General features: G+C 38.4%; 1 protein-coding gene across 6 annotated transcripts in view; it reads right to left on the reverse strand.

Moving 5' to 3' along the window:
* The window catches only part of arhgap33 (Rho GTPase activating protein 33), a 96,497-nt gene that overhangs the window by 61,782 nt on the left and 19,715 nt on the right, over positions 1 to 15,000 (reverse strand). For 4 of the 6 annotated variants that reach the window (XM_072692338.1, XM_072692341.1, XM_072692342.1 and 1 more), the window contains exon 2: positions 8,925 to 8,993. The exons of 1 other annotated variant lie outside the window; for it this stretch is intronic. In XM_072692338.1, the coding sequence (XP_072548439.1) occupies positions 8,925 to 8,993 (69 nt within the window). The remainder of the gene's footprint in view (positions 1 to 8,924; positions 8,994 to 15,000) is intronic. One more of the 6 variants, XM_072692339.1, reaches the window with a different exon arrangement.

Genomic DNA, 15,000 nt, shown 5'->3' on the forward strand with positions numbered 1-15,000 from the left:
TAAAGCTGGCCCAGTTTATGGCTCGAATACAAACCTGAAGAAGTAAACTTCAGACTGATTCTAATATTTGAGATAAGTGAAAGCTTCAGAGGCGTCAGTGTGAGCACGGCTCAAGAGGAGCAGAGCTCAGACACAGCAGAGAAGAGAAGCTGCTGGTCCCTCCTCGAGCTCGCCTGGTAACCCCACACCCGCTCTCTGAGACAAGCTCGAGTTTCTCCACCAAGCATAGTTGGACAAAGGGCCAGCCAAACGTGCCTTCACCTGACAGCTGCTTCAGAGGCGGCTCTATGAAGCAAAACCACAATACACAATTCAGGCTTACTGCATTGTTGACCTGAGGCCTTACGATTAGACTGACCAAACTCTCAGATTCACACAGACGGGCAGTATTCAGCTCACCCTGGACAACAAGAAGTCCTGCTCAAGGAACCAAATGCTTTAGTCCATATGTCCATCTATTTACAGGAATAACATCACTCACACTACACAACACACAACAGTTAACTACCTGGATAGCACAATATGGGCTGTAATATCAATACAGTACAATACACACACATACCACTAGTCAATCCAAGCTAACTATACTCATGGGATATACTTGTACATCTTCATATTAAATAAACTATAACAATATTCATTAAGTTTGTATTTGTATAGTCAAATTTAATATATTCTATAAATCACAACTACCAGCAAACCAGTCAAAACAAGTTCCAAAAACCGGAATCAATGACTGATGCCCAATCAGCTACTTGTAACTTCACCATCTACCTCAGATGAAGTCGACCAGCCAAGACATGTCCAGCACCTAATGTGAGCTTCTCTGGTTTACCACAGGAGATGCTATGCTAATGCTGCTAACAAAACACTGGGCTCAGATTGACACCAGACTCCTCTTTGTAAACACACTGAAAAATCGTACACCCTGTTTACACCTGGCCACTAGTATCTAGACTGTATCCTGATAGGATTTTAGCCATACGCATTCACCCTTAGCGGTCAAATGCGTCTCAAGTTTCCTTCCTTTCAGCTTCCAGACTGAAATCTGACTGCTGTGTGGGGCGGAATATGCAAATTAGGTTGATAAACGGAAAATATTACTGGTGTTTGTGTTGTACTGGGAGGGGTCTGGGTTGTTGAAAGTGTCTGAGAGAGACTGGTGGGTTCACACTACCATAACGTGGCTCAAATGCGTCTCAGACCCCCTCCTCAAGTGGTATGAGTGGTTTGGCCTTCAGATATATCCGTGATACTCCAGATGCAGACAGTCTCCAGTGTAAACAAGGTCTAAGTACAGTAAGTAACAATGGGCTAAAGGAACAAGCTAAAGGATTTGGTAAAACAGCATGGACAGACCTTTTCTCAGCATTTAAGACAAAACTGGAACTACGGTATCATCAGCATAGCAGTGGGCTTTGTAGAACTACTCCGCTTTCAAACTGGACTGCAATCAAATCCTCACAGCAATGCTGCTCCAAAATCTAGTAGAAACTTTCCTCTGGACAGTAGAGACAGTTACTCCAACAAAAGTAGGATCAACTCTTTTTAATACCAATGATTTTGAAGAAACAAAAATGCATGGACTGATTCAACATACTGCGCTGAGCTAATCGTGGATCTGGTTACTCAAAGTTGGGTTTTTTTGCATGTGCGAAACCAACAAAGATCTGGAAGAGATTTGAAGGGGTTTAGGAGGCACTTCTGGGCACTTATTTACAAAAAAAAGAAAAAAAGAAATTGGACAGTCTACGTCCAGTGTTTGTTAGCACCATTAGCATATAAATCTTATTATAAATACGGAAGCACACAGCTCTCATTACCATCACTGCCATGACTATATTAACTTCTACTACACCATGGTTATTATATTATGATTATGATATGATTATAGATGGTTTGGTAACTTCTATCAATAATTATTAAATAGTTCTGATCAGAGGAGGATGGGTCGGGTCCCCCTTGTGAGTCTTGGTTCCTCCCAAGATTTCTTCCTCCAGCTCTGATGGAATTTTCCTTGCCACTGTCGCCGTTGGCTGCTCACTGGGGGTCTTTGGTTTTTCATGTGTTTTTATGTTATTTATTTCTTTATTATCGATTATGTAAAGCTGCTTTGTGACAACAACAGTTGTAAAAAGCGCTGTACAAATAAATTTGACTTGACTTGACATATCCAACATGTCTGGCTGATATACAACTAGATCTAGGTGTGTTATTAATTTTAGTATTATTTTTGCCAAACCAATCCTTTAAGCTGGTCGATTTTCTAATGATGCATGCACTTGTTCAGTGTTCTAGCAGTACTGACGATACACAGCATACTCAAATGTATCTTATAAAGGTAATCTTTCATGATAATGATAATATTTTGGCATATTGCCCATCCTTAATATCACAATATTGGCTAAAACATCAATATTTGTCAAACGCTTGACACTCTTGACTAGTAGCCAATCCACCACCAAGTACACACAAACTGTCCCAACACTCCAGTACCTTGCGCGTGCCCATTTTCCTGAACATCTTTGTCATGTGTGACGGCAGAGATCAGATGAGCAGTGATCGCAGTGCTGTCCACCTGCTGATGTAGTCCCCCATCCCCGCCATTGGTACTCAGTACAGTACAGATCACACCATAAGCTCCAAAGTCAATAGTCAGAAGTTCACATTACTCCTGCCCGTGTGCGTCCATCCTGCCAGCACCTTCACACATCCACCCTCTCTCTCGGTTTGTATGAACTCCTTTCCTTTTCCCGTTCTCTGTGGAGAATGCCGAGACACCTGCTGAATATTTCATGTTGTGAAGCGTGATCTGGACTCGGGGTCAAAGCCACGATTCGGGCTCCTCAGCTGTTCTGGGCAGAATGAGGAGGTGGAGTCGCTCATATGACACTGATGCTTTCCCCTGCTCACTCGGCTGCAGCTCAGCTAAGCGGTTCTACACATTTATAACAGGATGTGTCTTAATTTGGTGAAGTTACACAACACAGTTCTGCATGTGGTGAATACTGTCAGTACTTTTACAACACTGACCAACTGCATATTTAGAAACTTAGAGATTTAGTTGCTATGCTTGTAAGAAAAACAACAACAACAACAACACCAACAACACTACCACCAACAACAACACTATATAAATAATAAGGTACTGATTGGATGTTGGCTTTGTAGATCATGGTCTCAAAATGTAGTTTAATTTTTTTTTTCTTTTTTGTAATTTTTAAATCTAATTTTCCCCCCACTATAATTGTTTTCCCCTGGTACTTTGGAAACAGAAGACAAATAAATTATTATACACAAATTAGGTCTAGAAATAAACTAAACTAAAAAAATAAATAAAATAAAAATAATAATATATATATCCATTGTATAAAATGTATACTATATATATATATATATATATATATATATATATATATATATATATATATGTATTTGGACTTTGTCTAAACTCTGAATGGGAAAATTATTGTATTAATAAGCTTTTCCCAGCACTACTGCTTTTCTGTCATTTCAGTCCAGCAAAAACAATAAAAATGAGTACTGTAATTTTTATAACAGCAATGATCCACCATTTTAACAGTAAAAGGGAGTGACCAACAGTCAACCCTAGTCATTAAGATCAGGCCATAAATCTTCACTTGTTTTAGGCTGGACATGAACATGTGGTTTGTAAAGACACTCTTTGAAGCTAGAAAACTTTTTTTACAGTTGTTTTACAGTGACTTTCAAACTAACAAACTGCCACTGAGCTGCAGTCACCACTAGTTACCTGAATTCACAGTCAGTGACATATCTAAGACTTCCAGAAGGCCTAGAGTGACACTGCTGAATGAAACTCACCACTGTCAGCATGTGACTGGTTAATTCCACTTAGTCAGTCCCCAATTACGTTGGAAGTTAATCTGAAGAGTAAGGTCTTCAGACCAGGCTAATTAAAGGGAGAGCTTGCTTAGCTGTTTTTACCTACATACCACAGAGGAACAAATCCTGAGGGGACAATGTTGTGTTTGGTTTTTCATTTTGGCTTTTTCCAAAGTTTAACAATAATACCTGCAGAGTTTTGCACTAAAATTAGACGCATGTATTTCGGTAGATACCAGAAATCATTATGCCTTCTCTGAAGACCTAGAAGGCCCTGAGGGTTCTCCACTGGTAACTACTGGATGAATATTATAGGTACATTGCATTTCATATTATTTTTCATAACATTTTACATTACATTGGTTCTTTCAACTATCGATAACAGGGTTGTGGGTTCAATACCCGGGCTTGGCAAGCTGCCACTGTTGGGCCCTTGAGCAAGGCCCTTTACTCTCTCTGCTCCCCGGGCGCTGGAGTTGGCTGCCCACCGCTCTGGGTGTGTGTGTGTGTACTCACTGCCCCTAGTTCACTAGTGTGTGTGTGTGTGTGTGTGTGTGTGTGTGATCACTACCACAGATGGGTTAAATGCGGAGGACACATTTCGCTGTGCAGTGCACACTGTACAGTGACAAATACATGCACCTTAAGTACTTCTTTTGATGTTATCTGGAAATCAGCACTAAAACTTGACAGCATCTGCCTATCCCCTAGGTCTAATGCAAATCGTGCACACTGAAAATGTCCTCAAGTACTGATAATATATTTGACATATCGCCCCCTAATTAATAACAGATAATCAGAAGATCCTTTTAAACACAGCATTATTGCGGAACCTGTAGTTTACTAGACAACCAGTCATAGTTCACACATCAGACCCAATGCTTTATCCAAAAGGCCACCCCCATGTACCCCCATGTACTTGCATGCAGTAATAGTCAACTAGCATTATGCCCCCTTTCCCCAGTAAAACACAAAGTGAGTGCACAAAGTCATACGGTTATCATTTGTTTAGCTCACAACACTAACGCCTGCAGCAGTTTCCCCTGGGCTGATACAGACACAGCATATCTGCATACTTTGGATGTTCATGTTCTGGTCAAGCTGCTTTACTGACATCCTGACCGCTGCTGTTCAAAGAGTGCACGGACACCTCCTGCCTCAGGGAGAGAACTAGGGAACACTTTCATGCTAAATATATACAAAGACAAATCCTCTAAACGGGACCAAATGGAGCGCTCTTAGTATTAGCAAGGAACAACTGTACATTCCGAAGGGATCAGACAACACACTGCTGGAGCACAACAGCAACACACACACACACACACACACACACACACACACACACACACACACACACACACACACACACACACACACACACTACACAGAAATGCACATACACGACAAACATGCACACACACACACACACACACACACACACACACACACACACACACACACACACACACACACTACACAGAAATGCACATACACGACAAACATGCACACACACACACACACACACACACACACACACACACACACACACACACATATATATACATACATCAAACTAGGGATGGGCAATATGGCTTAATTTAAAAATAAGGACACAAGTATTGAGAGTTCATCCTGCATTTGTTGGAGTAACTTTCTCTTCTGTCTAGGAAAGGCTTTTGGAACATAGCTGTGAGGATATGCTTGCATTCAGGAGCATTAGTGAGGCCAGGATGTTGGAAGATCACCACCCCACCTCATGCCTCATCAAGTACTGTTCCAGAGAACACCGTCCCACAGCTCCACGGCTAAATACCTCAATGCCCTAGATCCCTCTAGCTACGCCTGATGGCACCGGGTGCTATTTACAAGAGTAGCTGAATATGTTTGGACATATTGTGTATTACTGGGAATGCACTGAAATGGAAACTGTATGTTTGATTTTTTTTCATGTACAGACGCAGATTTTAAGAGGAAGGTCTTCAGACCAGTTCCTGAAGGCCTTATTAAAGGTAGGAATGGCTTAGCTGTTTACACCTACATACCAAAGAGGAACACATCCTGAGGGGACAATGTTGTGTGTGGTTTTTAATTTAGTTTTTTTCAAATGACAAAGTTTAACAATGAAAAGAACATTACTACAATACCTGAAGAGTTTTACACTAAAAGTAGACGTATGTATTTCGGTAGATACCAGAAATCATTATGCCTTCTCTGAAAACCTAGAAGGCCCTGAGGGTTCTCCACTGGTAACTATTGGATGAATATATTGAATATATTGGTTCTTTCAAGTTCTGAATATATTTGGACATATTGTGCATTACTGGGAATGCACTGAAATGGAAACCGATTTTTTCATGTACAGATGCAGATTTTATATATTTAGGATGTATAAATAATTAACCAAATAATAACTGATCATTATAAAATGAATAACTGGAACTACATTCACCTGGATTAGTATGACAGAGAATGTTTGTGTAGGATGCTAAATGCTATTACTTCGTTGCAGAAGTCCAGCATTAACCTTAGCACTGTTTAATTAATTCAAAACAGTGGTATAATATTGGTATGAAATTATTGCTATAAAGTTTAAGGTAGACTAATAGGGGTGCACGACGATATCAGTATCATACTCATTTAGATTTGGGATATTTTTAAGACAAATTTCTGGCAATGTATTTATTGTGCTTTAAAAGTGCAGTAGTTGGAATACTGCACTAAAACATATTTTAATTTATTAATGTTATTAATTTTACAGCATATTTAAGTAAAACTCAATCAATAAAATGTTATTGCTCTTTAAAATGAATCCAAATATTATTCCAATTTATTAATTTCATTAATTTCATAACTGTTCAAATCAATCCATGAACACAGAAAGGCTTAATAATAATAATAATAATAATATTATACTCAGTAACTACAGGGCCTTCTGTACAAACTGCTGGGCTATTCTCTGGTAATAAACGTTTGTAGTAACGCTTTCGGCCCACAGGCTGTTTAAGGGGTTTGGGCAGATACAGTATATACATGGCAAGTATTTTCATCAGCATTTGTCCACAGTTCCCATAACAGCACATTCTTACAGAATAACAATTTGAACTCTAAAGAAAACAAACTTACACTTGCTTATTGTTGCTGTCACGCAAAAACCTTGTATGTGCAAAATAGCAACTTTACAAGGGAAGGAAAAGAAAAAAAAAAGGAGAAAAAAAAAAACAAACAAAAAAACCTTTCAATAGAAAAAGATTTTATTTAGAGGCATTTTGGAGAATTTCTATTGGTCCATTTATTATGAAATTCCGGCAAAATGTAAAGAACAGCTGCCAGATTCACATTATGTCAAAATGTGTACAATGGCAAAAATAGAGATACAAGGTTTTTTGCACAACAACAACAAAACGTTATACTTACACTGTAGCGAAGGTAACTGAATTCATGCTAGGCATGATGTGCAGCCTTTTCGGCCACAATCTCCTCTTGTTGTAAAAAACTCAAGCCTTTTTCTTTTGTGAATTTTACCACTGCAGAGAGCTAACAAGCTAACTGTGCTAACTCTCACGCTGGTTGAGCAACTAGTGAGCGGGTAGACTTCTGCCTCTTGGTGGAGCAAGTTGAAGGGCACACTTTGCCCGTGTACTGAAGCAGTACTTGTTTAAAGGTCAAGTCTTTCCTGCTGAAAATGAATGTCTCTCTGAAATTCACCTTACAACCATATCAAAACGGGAAATGTGCCAGATTTCAGTAATTACTGTCAGTGCTAACTTGCCCAGGCCTACATCACACATCACCACAACAACATCACACAGACGACATGCACACCAACAGGCACGGGCAGAGCTGGGGTCAAGTTGGTCATTCAGCAAGTGAACCTGAATCCATATCGACTCAATTCAACACTAGTGATCAACACCAATAACTGGAGGGTTGAAGGGGGTAGAAGTCAGTATGTAGAGGCAATTTATCCCAGATGGGTTTGTGAAAGGTTTTTACATGTATTTGCTCTGTATGTCATTACAAAATGATTATGATTCAGATGCAGAGGCTACATGCATTAGCTAATTAGTTAGTTATCAACATAATGCAGATCTCCTTTACAAGTACGCTTGGTTTAGCTATGTTAATAGCACATTATTTAAAATAACGTTTGTAGGGATGATAAAAGGAATCACCAATACAGTAACTGATCTGTTTGACTTGTAAGGGTGTAAACGTCTGTTGATAAATATTTTAAAATCAATGATTTAACTAATGGGTTTATAACCATTTTAATTTATTGGTCAGTTTTTATTTTAATGTACAAACCATCTAAAAATAAACAATTTACACTTTATTCAAAGGCTATAGAAATTTATACTATTATATATTCAGAAGTACTTTAAAAAACAACATTTAAAATATTTGCCTATTTATTAACAATTTAAGGGAGCAGCTGACATAAAACATTTTAAAGAAATATATTACCTTGTGTATTTATATAGGTCATTTTATGGGCTTTAAACTATGCAATTATTAAACTATTAAAGTATGCAAGATATTCCCAAATGAATGTCATCATTTTATACATATTTTAACATTTTATAATTGTGCTGTGATTGTGATCTTTTATAAAACAAAAAAAGAAAATCATCACACAATTACTTCCATTACATTGATAATGTTGTTATTGGTCACTCTTTAGGTCAATACAAGGTCATTAAGTTTATAAAACTATAAATCTATTCATTTGCTAATATTTACACAAGTGGCCCCCAAACACGGATTTCTCACTATTAAATGAATGTCATTCAGTGCTTATGCATGTACTACCTCCATGTGCCTGTACAGGTAGTGTAAATAATCAAACCGAATCAGGGGGAAATTTGAGAGGTCATTGCACTGAATCATTTTCTAAAGAATCAGAATCAAGGTTAATCATTCTGAGGTCAGACACTGTGTTCACACCCCTAGTGTGAATTCAGCGTTCAGTTCAGTTGCTGATGACAGTGAAATCCCAAGCAGAGTGAGCTGAGCCCCAGTCTGCGGTTATGGGGTGCAGGTGAAGAGGGAAGGCCACTTACCAGACATGTCTGTCAGGCTCATTGCTCGCATAAACATGGCGCATTTCCGAACCCAGCGGGGTCCTGACACTTTGCATAAAAAAGGAAGAATAAAGGCTGTTTTAATGCCAGTGATCCGACTCGGAGCTCAAAAGTAAACACAACAAGCCAACAGCAGGAGCTGCCGCCCCTTCAAACAGACTCCTAAAGCAGATGACAGTGAAGCTGGGAGCTGGATGGTAAACATGCTAGCACCCATACACAGTCATATTACAGTTTATACAAGAAAATAATATACATACATAAATACATCACAATTTTAAGGTCATGCTAATCTGACAACAGAGAATAAATTCTGAAGTAAGCACAGTTTTAACTATTTATAGAAGTCTATAACTATTATAGAAGTAACAATACTAATCAACTATCATTTAATAAAATAAATAAATAAACAATTAGAAGCAAATAAAGTATGATGTATGATTTTTTGATTGATTTTTTTTTTTGGAAAGTAAAGTCATTAATGATATTTCAAGACATTTTTTCTGCAGCATTATAATTAATACCAAGTCCCTAAACAACTATGACCAAGGAAAAGCAGGTATATAAGTAAGTGTGAGCATCAGGCTTTGTTTCTCAATGTGAGACACCAGAATTGAACAGAAGAATGTATAATATACATGATAATCACGCAAAAATGCCAATTAATAAGAGCTCATTTTTCTAGTGGGTTAATATGTAAATCAGTATTGTATTGTTGATCTTGGAAATTGTGGAAGGTGTAGGTCCTGGATTTTACACCACTAGTGGGTACCAGTATAAAAACTGAGGAAGATAGATTTCAGTGAGCAAAAAAAAACAAACAAAAAAACCCACACAACCAATAATGGATTTTTATTGCATTTTTATACAATTGTATCATATTATACAATGCAATCTAAAATAATTCTAAACCATTATATATAATTTACATTATATTCCAAAAGATTTAGCTAAACATATGCTTCCATATCTCAATCAGTTCTAAATTGTTAGACTTTATAAACTCAAAACAGCAGAAACTCACAGTCCTGAATAATTAAAATACTGTAGCCATTTTCATGTTATAACAGGTTATCATGTTATGGATTAGGTCTGTACACATTTAACAGGTCTTGTGTTAGTCAGCTGCTAATGCAAAATCACTGGACAGCTGAACTGTCAATACCCAATCGAAGCCTGTCTGGTACCGAGAAATCCTAACAGCAGTGTGAACGCAAAATGCTTGTTAACAGCAAGGTCTGCCGTCCAACCCAGCCTCAAATTAAGCATCAGGAGAGCTCAATCAGGTCAGGTCTTGAACTTGTGTATACGGGTCAAGCGCTGACCTCATTTTCAGACCTTTAAAACTGGGACTCTGTTAACAGGTCAAGTGAGTGCAAGACCTGAATCATTCTGCTGCGTCACAGTCCTTGTGGAAATTACAGCATGAGGAAGAAGCCAGCAGGAAATGTTCATATATGCAAAACATGACTGAAAAAACACCACCTTGCTGATAAGAGACCCCACACAAACAGAGGGTTCATTTCCAAAACAGAGATGGAAAAGTTCTGACAGAAGTCATATTACCATATAAAGTAAGGAGCAATAGGGATCAATATCACCCGAGTTTCTATTGGAATAACCAAGTGCAGGAGTACTTCTCGGTGGGAGAAAAGCCAGTGCCAGTACTCAAATATTCCAGTACTCGGGTACTCATTAGGTTTCATCAGGTTTAGAACATCCCCACAAATCAAACGGCATCTTTAACAGAACTGTAAAAATGTATTTTCTCCCCGTCAATTACCCAACCGTACATACTCTCTCTAGTGAGGGCAGACAAACACACGCCCCCTTTCCGACCCTAAAGTACTGGATGGAGTACAATCATTCCAGAGAACAGCTTTCTCCATTCCACTTCTCCACAGCTCAAGAGTTGTGTGTGTGTGTGTGTGTGTGTGTGTGTGTGTGTGTGTGTGTGTGTGTGTGTGTGAATTTGCACATCTGTGTCAGCAATGGATGCAACTCAAAGTAGCTGAATGCATTCATTAGAAAGAGTGTCCACAAATATGTGGACATATAGTGTATAAATGCAGCAAGAGCACTGACATCATTTACATGAGTAAACCTTTTAACTCTACCAATGCTCCATAATCTAGTAGAAAGCCTTCCCTGGACAGTAGAGACAGATACTCCAACAAAAGCAGAGGTTCACTCTTTTCTCATACTCTTGATTCCAGAAGAAACAATGTACAAGAGCAGGTGTCCCAATACTTTTGTCCATATGTTTTGAGAATGCCAACGTTTTTGTGTACATGGTGTCACAAGCAATGCACCTCAGCGAGGCAATGTGGGTAGAGCAAGGCCAATTGTGCTCTCTCTGGGCCTCGTGTTATAACTTCAGCTAATATTAGCTAGAAATTAGATGCTCTAGCTGAAGTTAGCCTAATGTTCACAACTCCAACTGACATTAATTAGATGTCGACTACTTCAGTTCCCTGCTTCACCGACATTAGCTAGATGTTAACTATTGTAGATGAGGCAGTTTTCTACACAACCCAAATTGAAATTTAGGAAATGCAGTCTAAGGACAGAATACCACACACACACACACACACACACACACACACACACACACACACACACACACACACACACACACACACACACACACTCTAAGAAGTGAAACTAAACTATCCATGGCCTCTTCCGGCAACACACACGATGCACTGCCAGTAAGCTGGATTGGTTTGCTGTGTGTTCTGGAGAAGCCCCAGTGACAGGGCTTAGTGAGCTGCTGACACAAAAGTTGCGTCTCACACAGTTCACTAATCTACTCACACGTGGTCTGCGAGAGCGACGCACACTAAAAAAGTGGCAAGAGCCAGACGAGCAATCGAATAAACAAAGCTTCTTTCTCTCGCTCTCAAGTAAAGTATACAGACATAAACTCAATGCCCCCCCCCCAAGTGTGCACCCACTGTTTTGATGTCATGCAAATCAGTGGAACACTCACAAACTTTAAATACCGCAGTGCGGAGGTGTGCACTTCCACAGTGAAACACTGACCTCAGCTGCGGTTCAGCTTAAGGTCCTCTTTTCCTACAGCAGAATTTTGAAATGCTTTCAGAAAATCATGTGATGACATTTGAAGATAATGAAACTGTAGATATGGTTGAGCCCCAAATGCTAATATTGGTAATGGTAAATTAAGCTGTAGGGTTACAAACAGTGTTGGGAAGGATACTTTAAAAACATTAATCTTGTTTGCTTACTTTTCTCTAATTCACATGGTTCCCACCCACTGCCTAGAACTCTCCAATAGGGTTGTAATAGTCTGGGAATGTTCAAGGTTGGGAAATTTACCATGGGAATTAATGGGAATAAAATGGGAATATTCAAAACTAAAGGTGAGAAACCTACACATAGTTGGTAAATAATCCAATATTTCTTATTAATTCCAATAAATACCCATAATTTCCCCAAAAAAGTTCCCAAAATATTAATTAATTTAATTTCCAAAAGTAAATTTACAGTAATTTACTGGAAATGTATCAGAAATTGTATCAGTTGTACCACCCCTTTGCAACCCTACTCTCTAATCACACAATGCCACCAGCGCACCACCAAAGACTACCATGTTTTACCTGTATTGTATGTACAGCATCTTTCTGAACTGCCACTAATGCAACATCACTGGGTGGGCAGCCAAACACGCTTGGAGGAGATCACTAACTGCTCATTCAGTTACATCAGCTAACAATGACCTGGGAGGATCTCATGCTCGTTTTGAGCTGGGTAGTAAAAGTTCCAGGACTTTTCAGTGTAAAGTTAAATTAGTCTGTACCATTAAAAGCTCAATATCATTTAATATCAACATTTCCAATATACTAATTCAGGCTGGTACAGTACAACGATTACACTGTTAGGCTAAGTTTCCAGTGCAGAATAGGTAGGATATCATACAAAGCAAGGCAGTTGTCGCCACAGGGCAAGCAAAACACTCACATTTACTTTCCCCCCTCATTTACAAAGTCCTAGAATCACCACTGAGGACAGGAATAATAATAATAATAATAGTAATAATAATAATAATAATAATAAGCTCATATTAAGCTTGTCATTGACTTTTCAATTTCAGATCAGGAGGACTTGACAAAAAGTATATAATTTAGGAATCAGTATCAAAGTTAGGCCACCTGCTTTGAGAGCAGCATTGGAAAAATCTAAAACAAACACTGGAAGAAGCATCAATTAAATAAATAAATGATTCAACAAATATAAATAATTATATATAGATAATAATTCTAATTGTCTAATCTTATATAAGGGACATTAGGGTATGAACGATATGATAACCTTCTCAGAAATTATCACAGTACACAATATTTTACAATTCGTCTTATTATTCCTACCATTATCAATCTCCATCAGGTTCAATAAAATATGAAAACAGGAGGGGTTTTGATTGAACAATTATGGATAAAATGTGATCTATTTTATAATGGAAGTAAATGTAAAAAGCCTCCCTTTTGAGAAGACTGCTACACACGTATCTAGCAAATTATATTTTCATCTTCATTAATCAACTGGCTGTTTTTTTTTTTACTTTGAAAACAGTAAGAAATTAGTGGGAATCTAGGATTTTTTTTTTCGCGTACAAAAAAAAAAAAAAAAAAAAAAAAAAAAAATCAAAAACAAAAAACAAACATGTACACGATAATTCATTTTCATACCTGAAACTGGGATATCGCTGCAACACTAGAGGACATGTTTAAAACAACAAAACTATGCAAATCAGACAGGACATCATGTTGTCTGTGGATGTGAAAAACAAAAAAGAAAAAATTATAAATTACTGCATGACATCTTCAAGCAGCAAAGTTATCCTATACTTCTTACAACAAAAGCAAATCATTCCACTGGGAAGCTCCTTTTACTGCTCAACTTCGGAGACGGTCACCTACTCATTCAGGAGCTGAAATGCAGTGAATTCTCTGCTAATTTTTCATAGCAGAGAATAAACTAATCCCTCTGACGTTTGTTCAAAGTCGTAGTTGCTGGGGACACAACAGTCCGGTCAGCTAGGATGTTGTTACTCTACAGATCCCTCCTGTCTTTGTATATTCTGTATTTTGTGTGTATTTTGTATTTATTTAATATAATTTTATATAACTTATTTTAATATGTTTAGTATGCATATAGTTTTGTCATCCTGTAGAGCATCAACCTGAGCCTCACAACAAGCATTTCAATGCATAAATGTTGTGCAAATGACAAATAAACCTGAAACTTGAACTTCCAATGCAAGAGACAGCAGAGCTTTGTGTACAGACTTCCCGAAATGTTTTGCGAAACAAGGGGCAAATAAAATTAAGTTGCTTTTTCAAAGTCTGGCGTGCAAATGTGCTTTAAATGTAAGATCCTGGTAGTAATTCTTTATATTATTAATGCATCCAACAGATCCCCCCCGCCTGCCACCATACCACTTACCTTTTAGGTAACCTTGTAACATAACAGTGGCCACAAACTAGCACTTTTCCCATTTGCGTTTCCATCAAGCAAGCGTTTTTCCCACAGTGGACCAACAGATCATAGCATTTTCAGATTAACGCTCCATAAATATTACTGTACATCAATGCAGTCGCACTGCTAAACGCTGTAAATACAGTGTAATTAAAGTCATTACAGAAACAATGCAGCACATCTGACTAATAATAAGCCATCCTGTGTGACTAATTCACTGTGGTACTGAAGTAGTGCAGTTCACATGCAAGCTCAGCATACTGCCCTGCTATCACAGAGCTGGAACAGATAGGCCACTCTTATGAGCTTGCTTGGAATCAGGAGAGTGAGGGAGGGTGGGGGTTGGGTTTGGGGTTGGGAGGACAGTGGCTGGAATTTTCTGGCATGGGGAGTATTCTCCTACCATGGGAATGTGATGGCAGGAAAGTGTTTTTGCAGCAGTGTTCCAGCCTACTGGAGAGAAGCGGTAAGCTCAGCTGTCTAAATATGATTTCTGCATCGGAGACACAACTCCCCACCCAGCCGTGAGTCAAGAGAGAGGGAGAATGTTGGA

Source organism: Salminus brasiliensis, chromosome 1 (assembly GCF_030463535.1).
Source record: "Salminus brasiliensis chromosome 1, fSalBra1.hap2, whole genome shotgun sequence".
Classification (NCBI taxonomy): domain Eukaryota; kingdom Metazoa; phylum Chordata; class Actinopteri; order Characiformes; family Bryconidae; genus Salminus; species Salminus brasiliensis.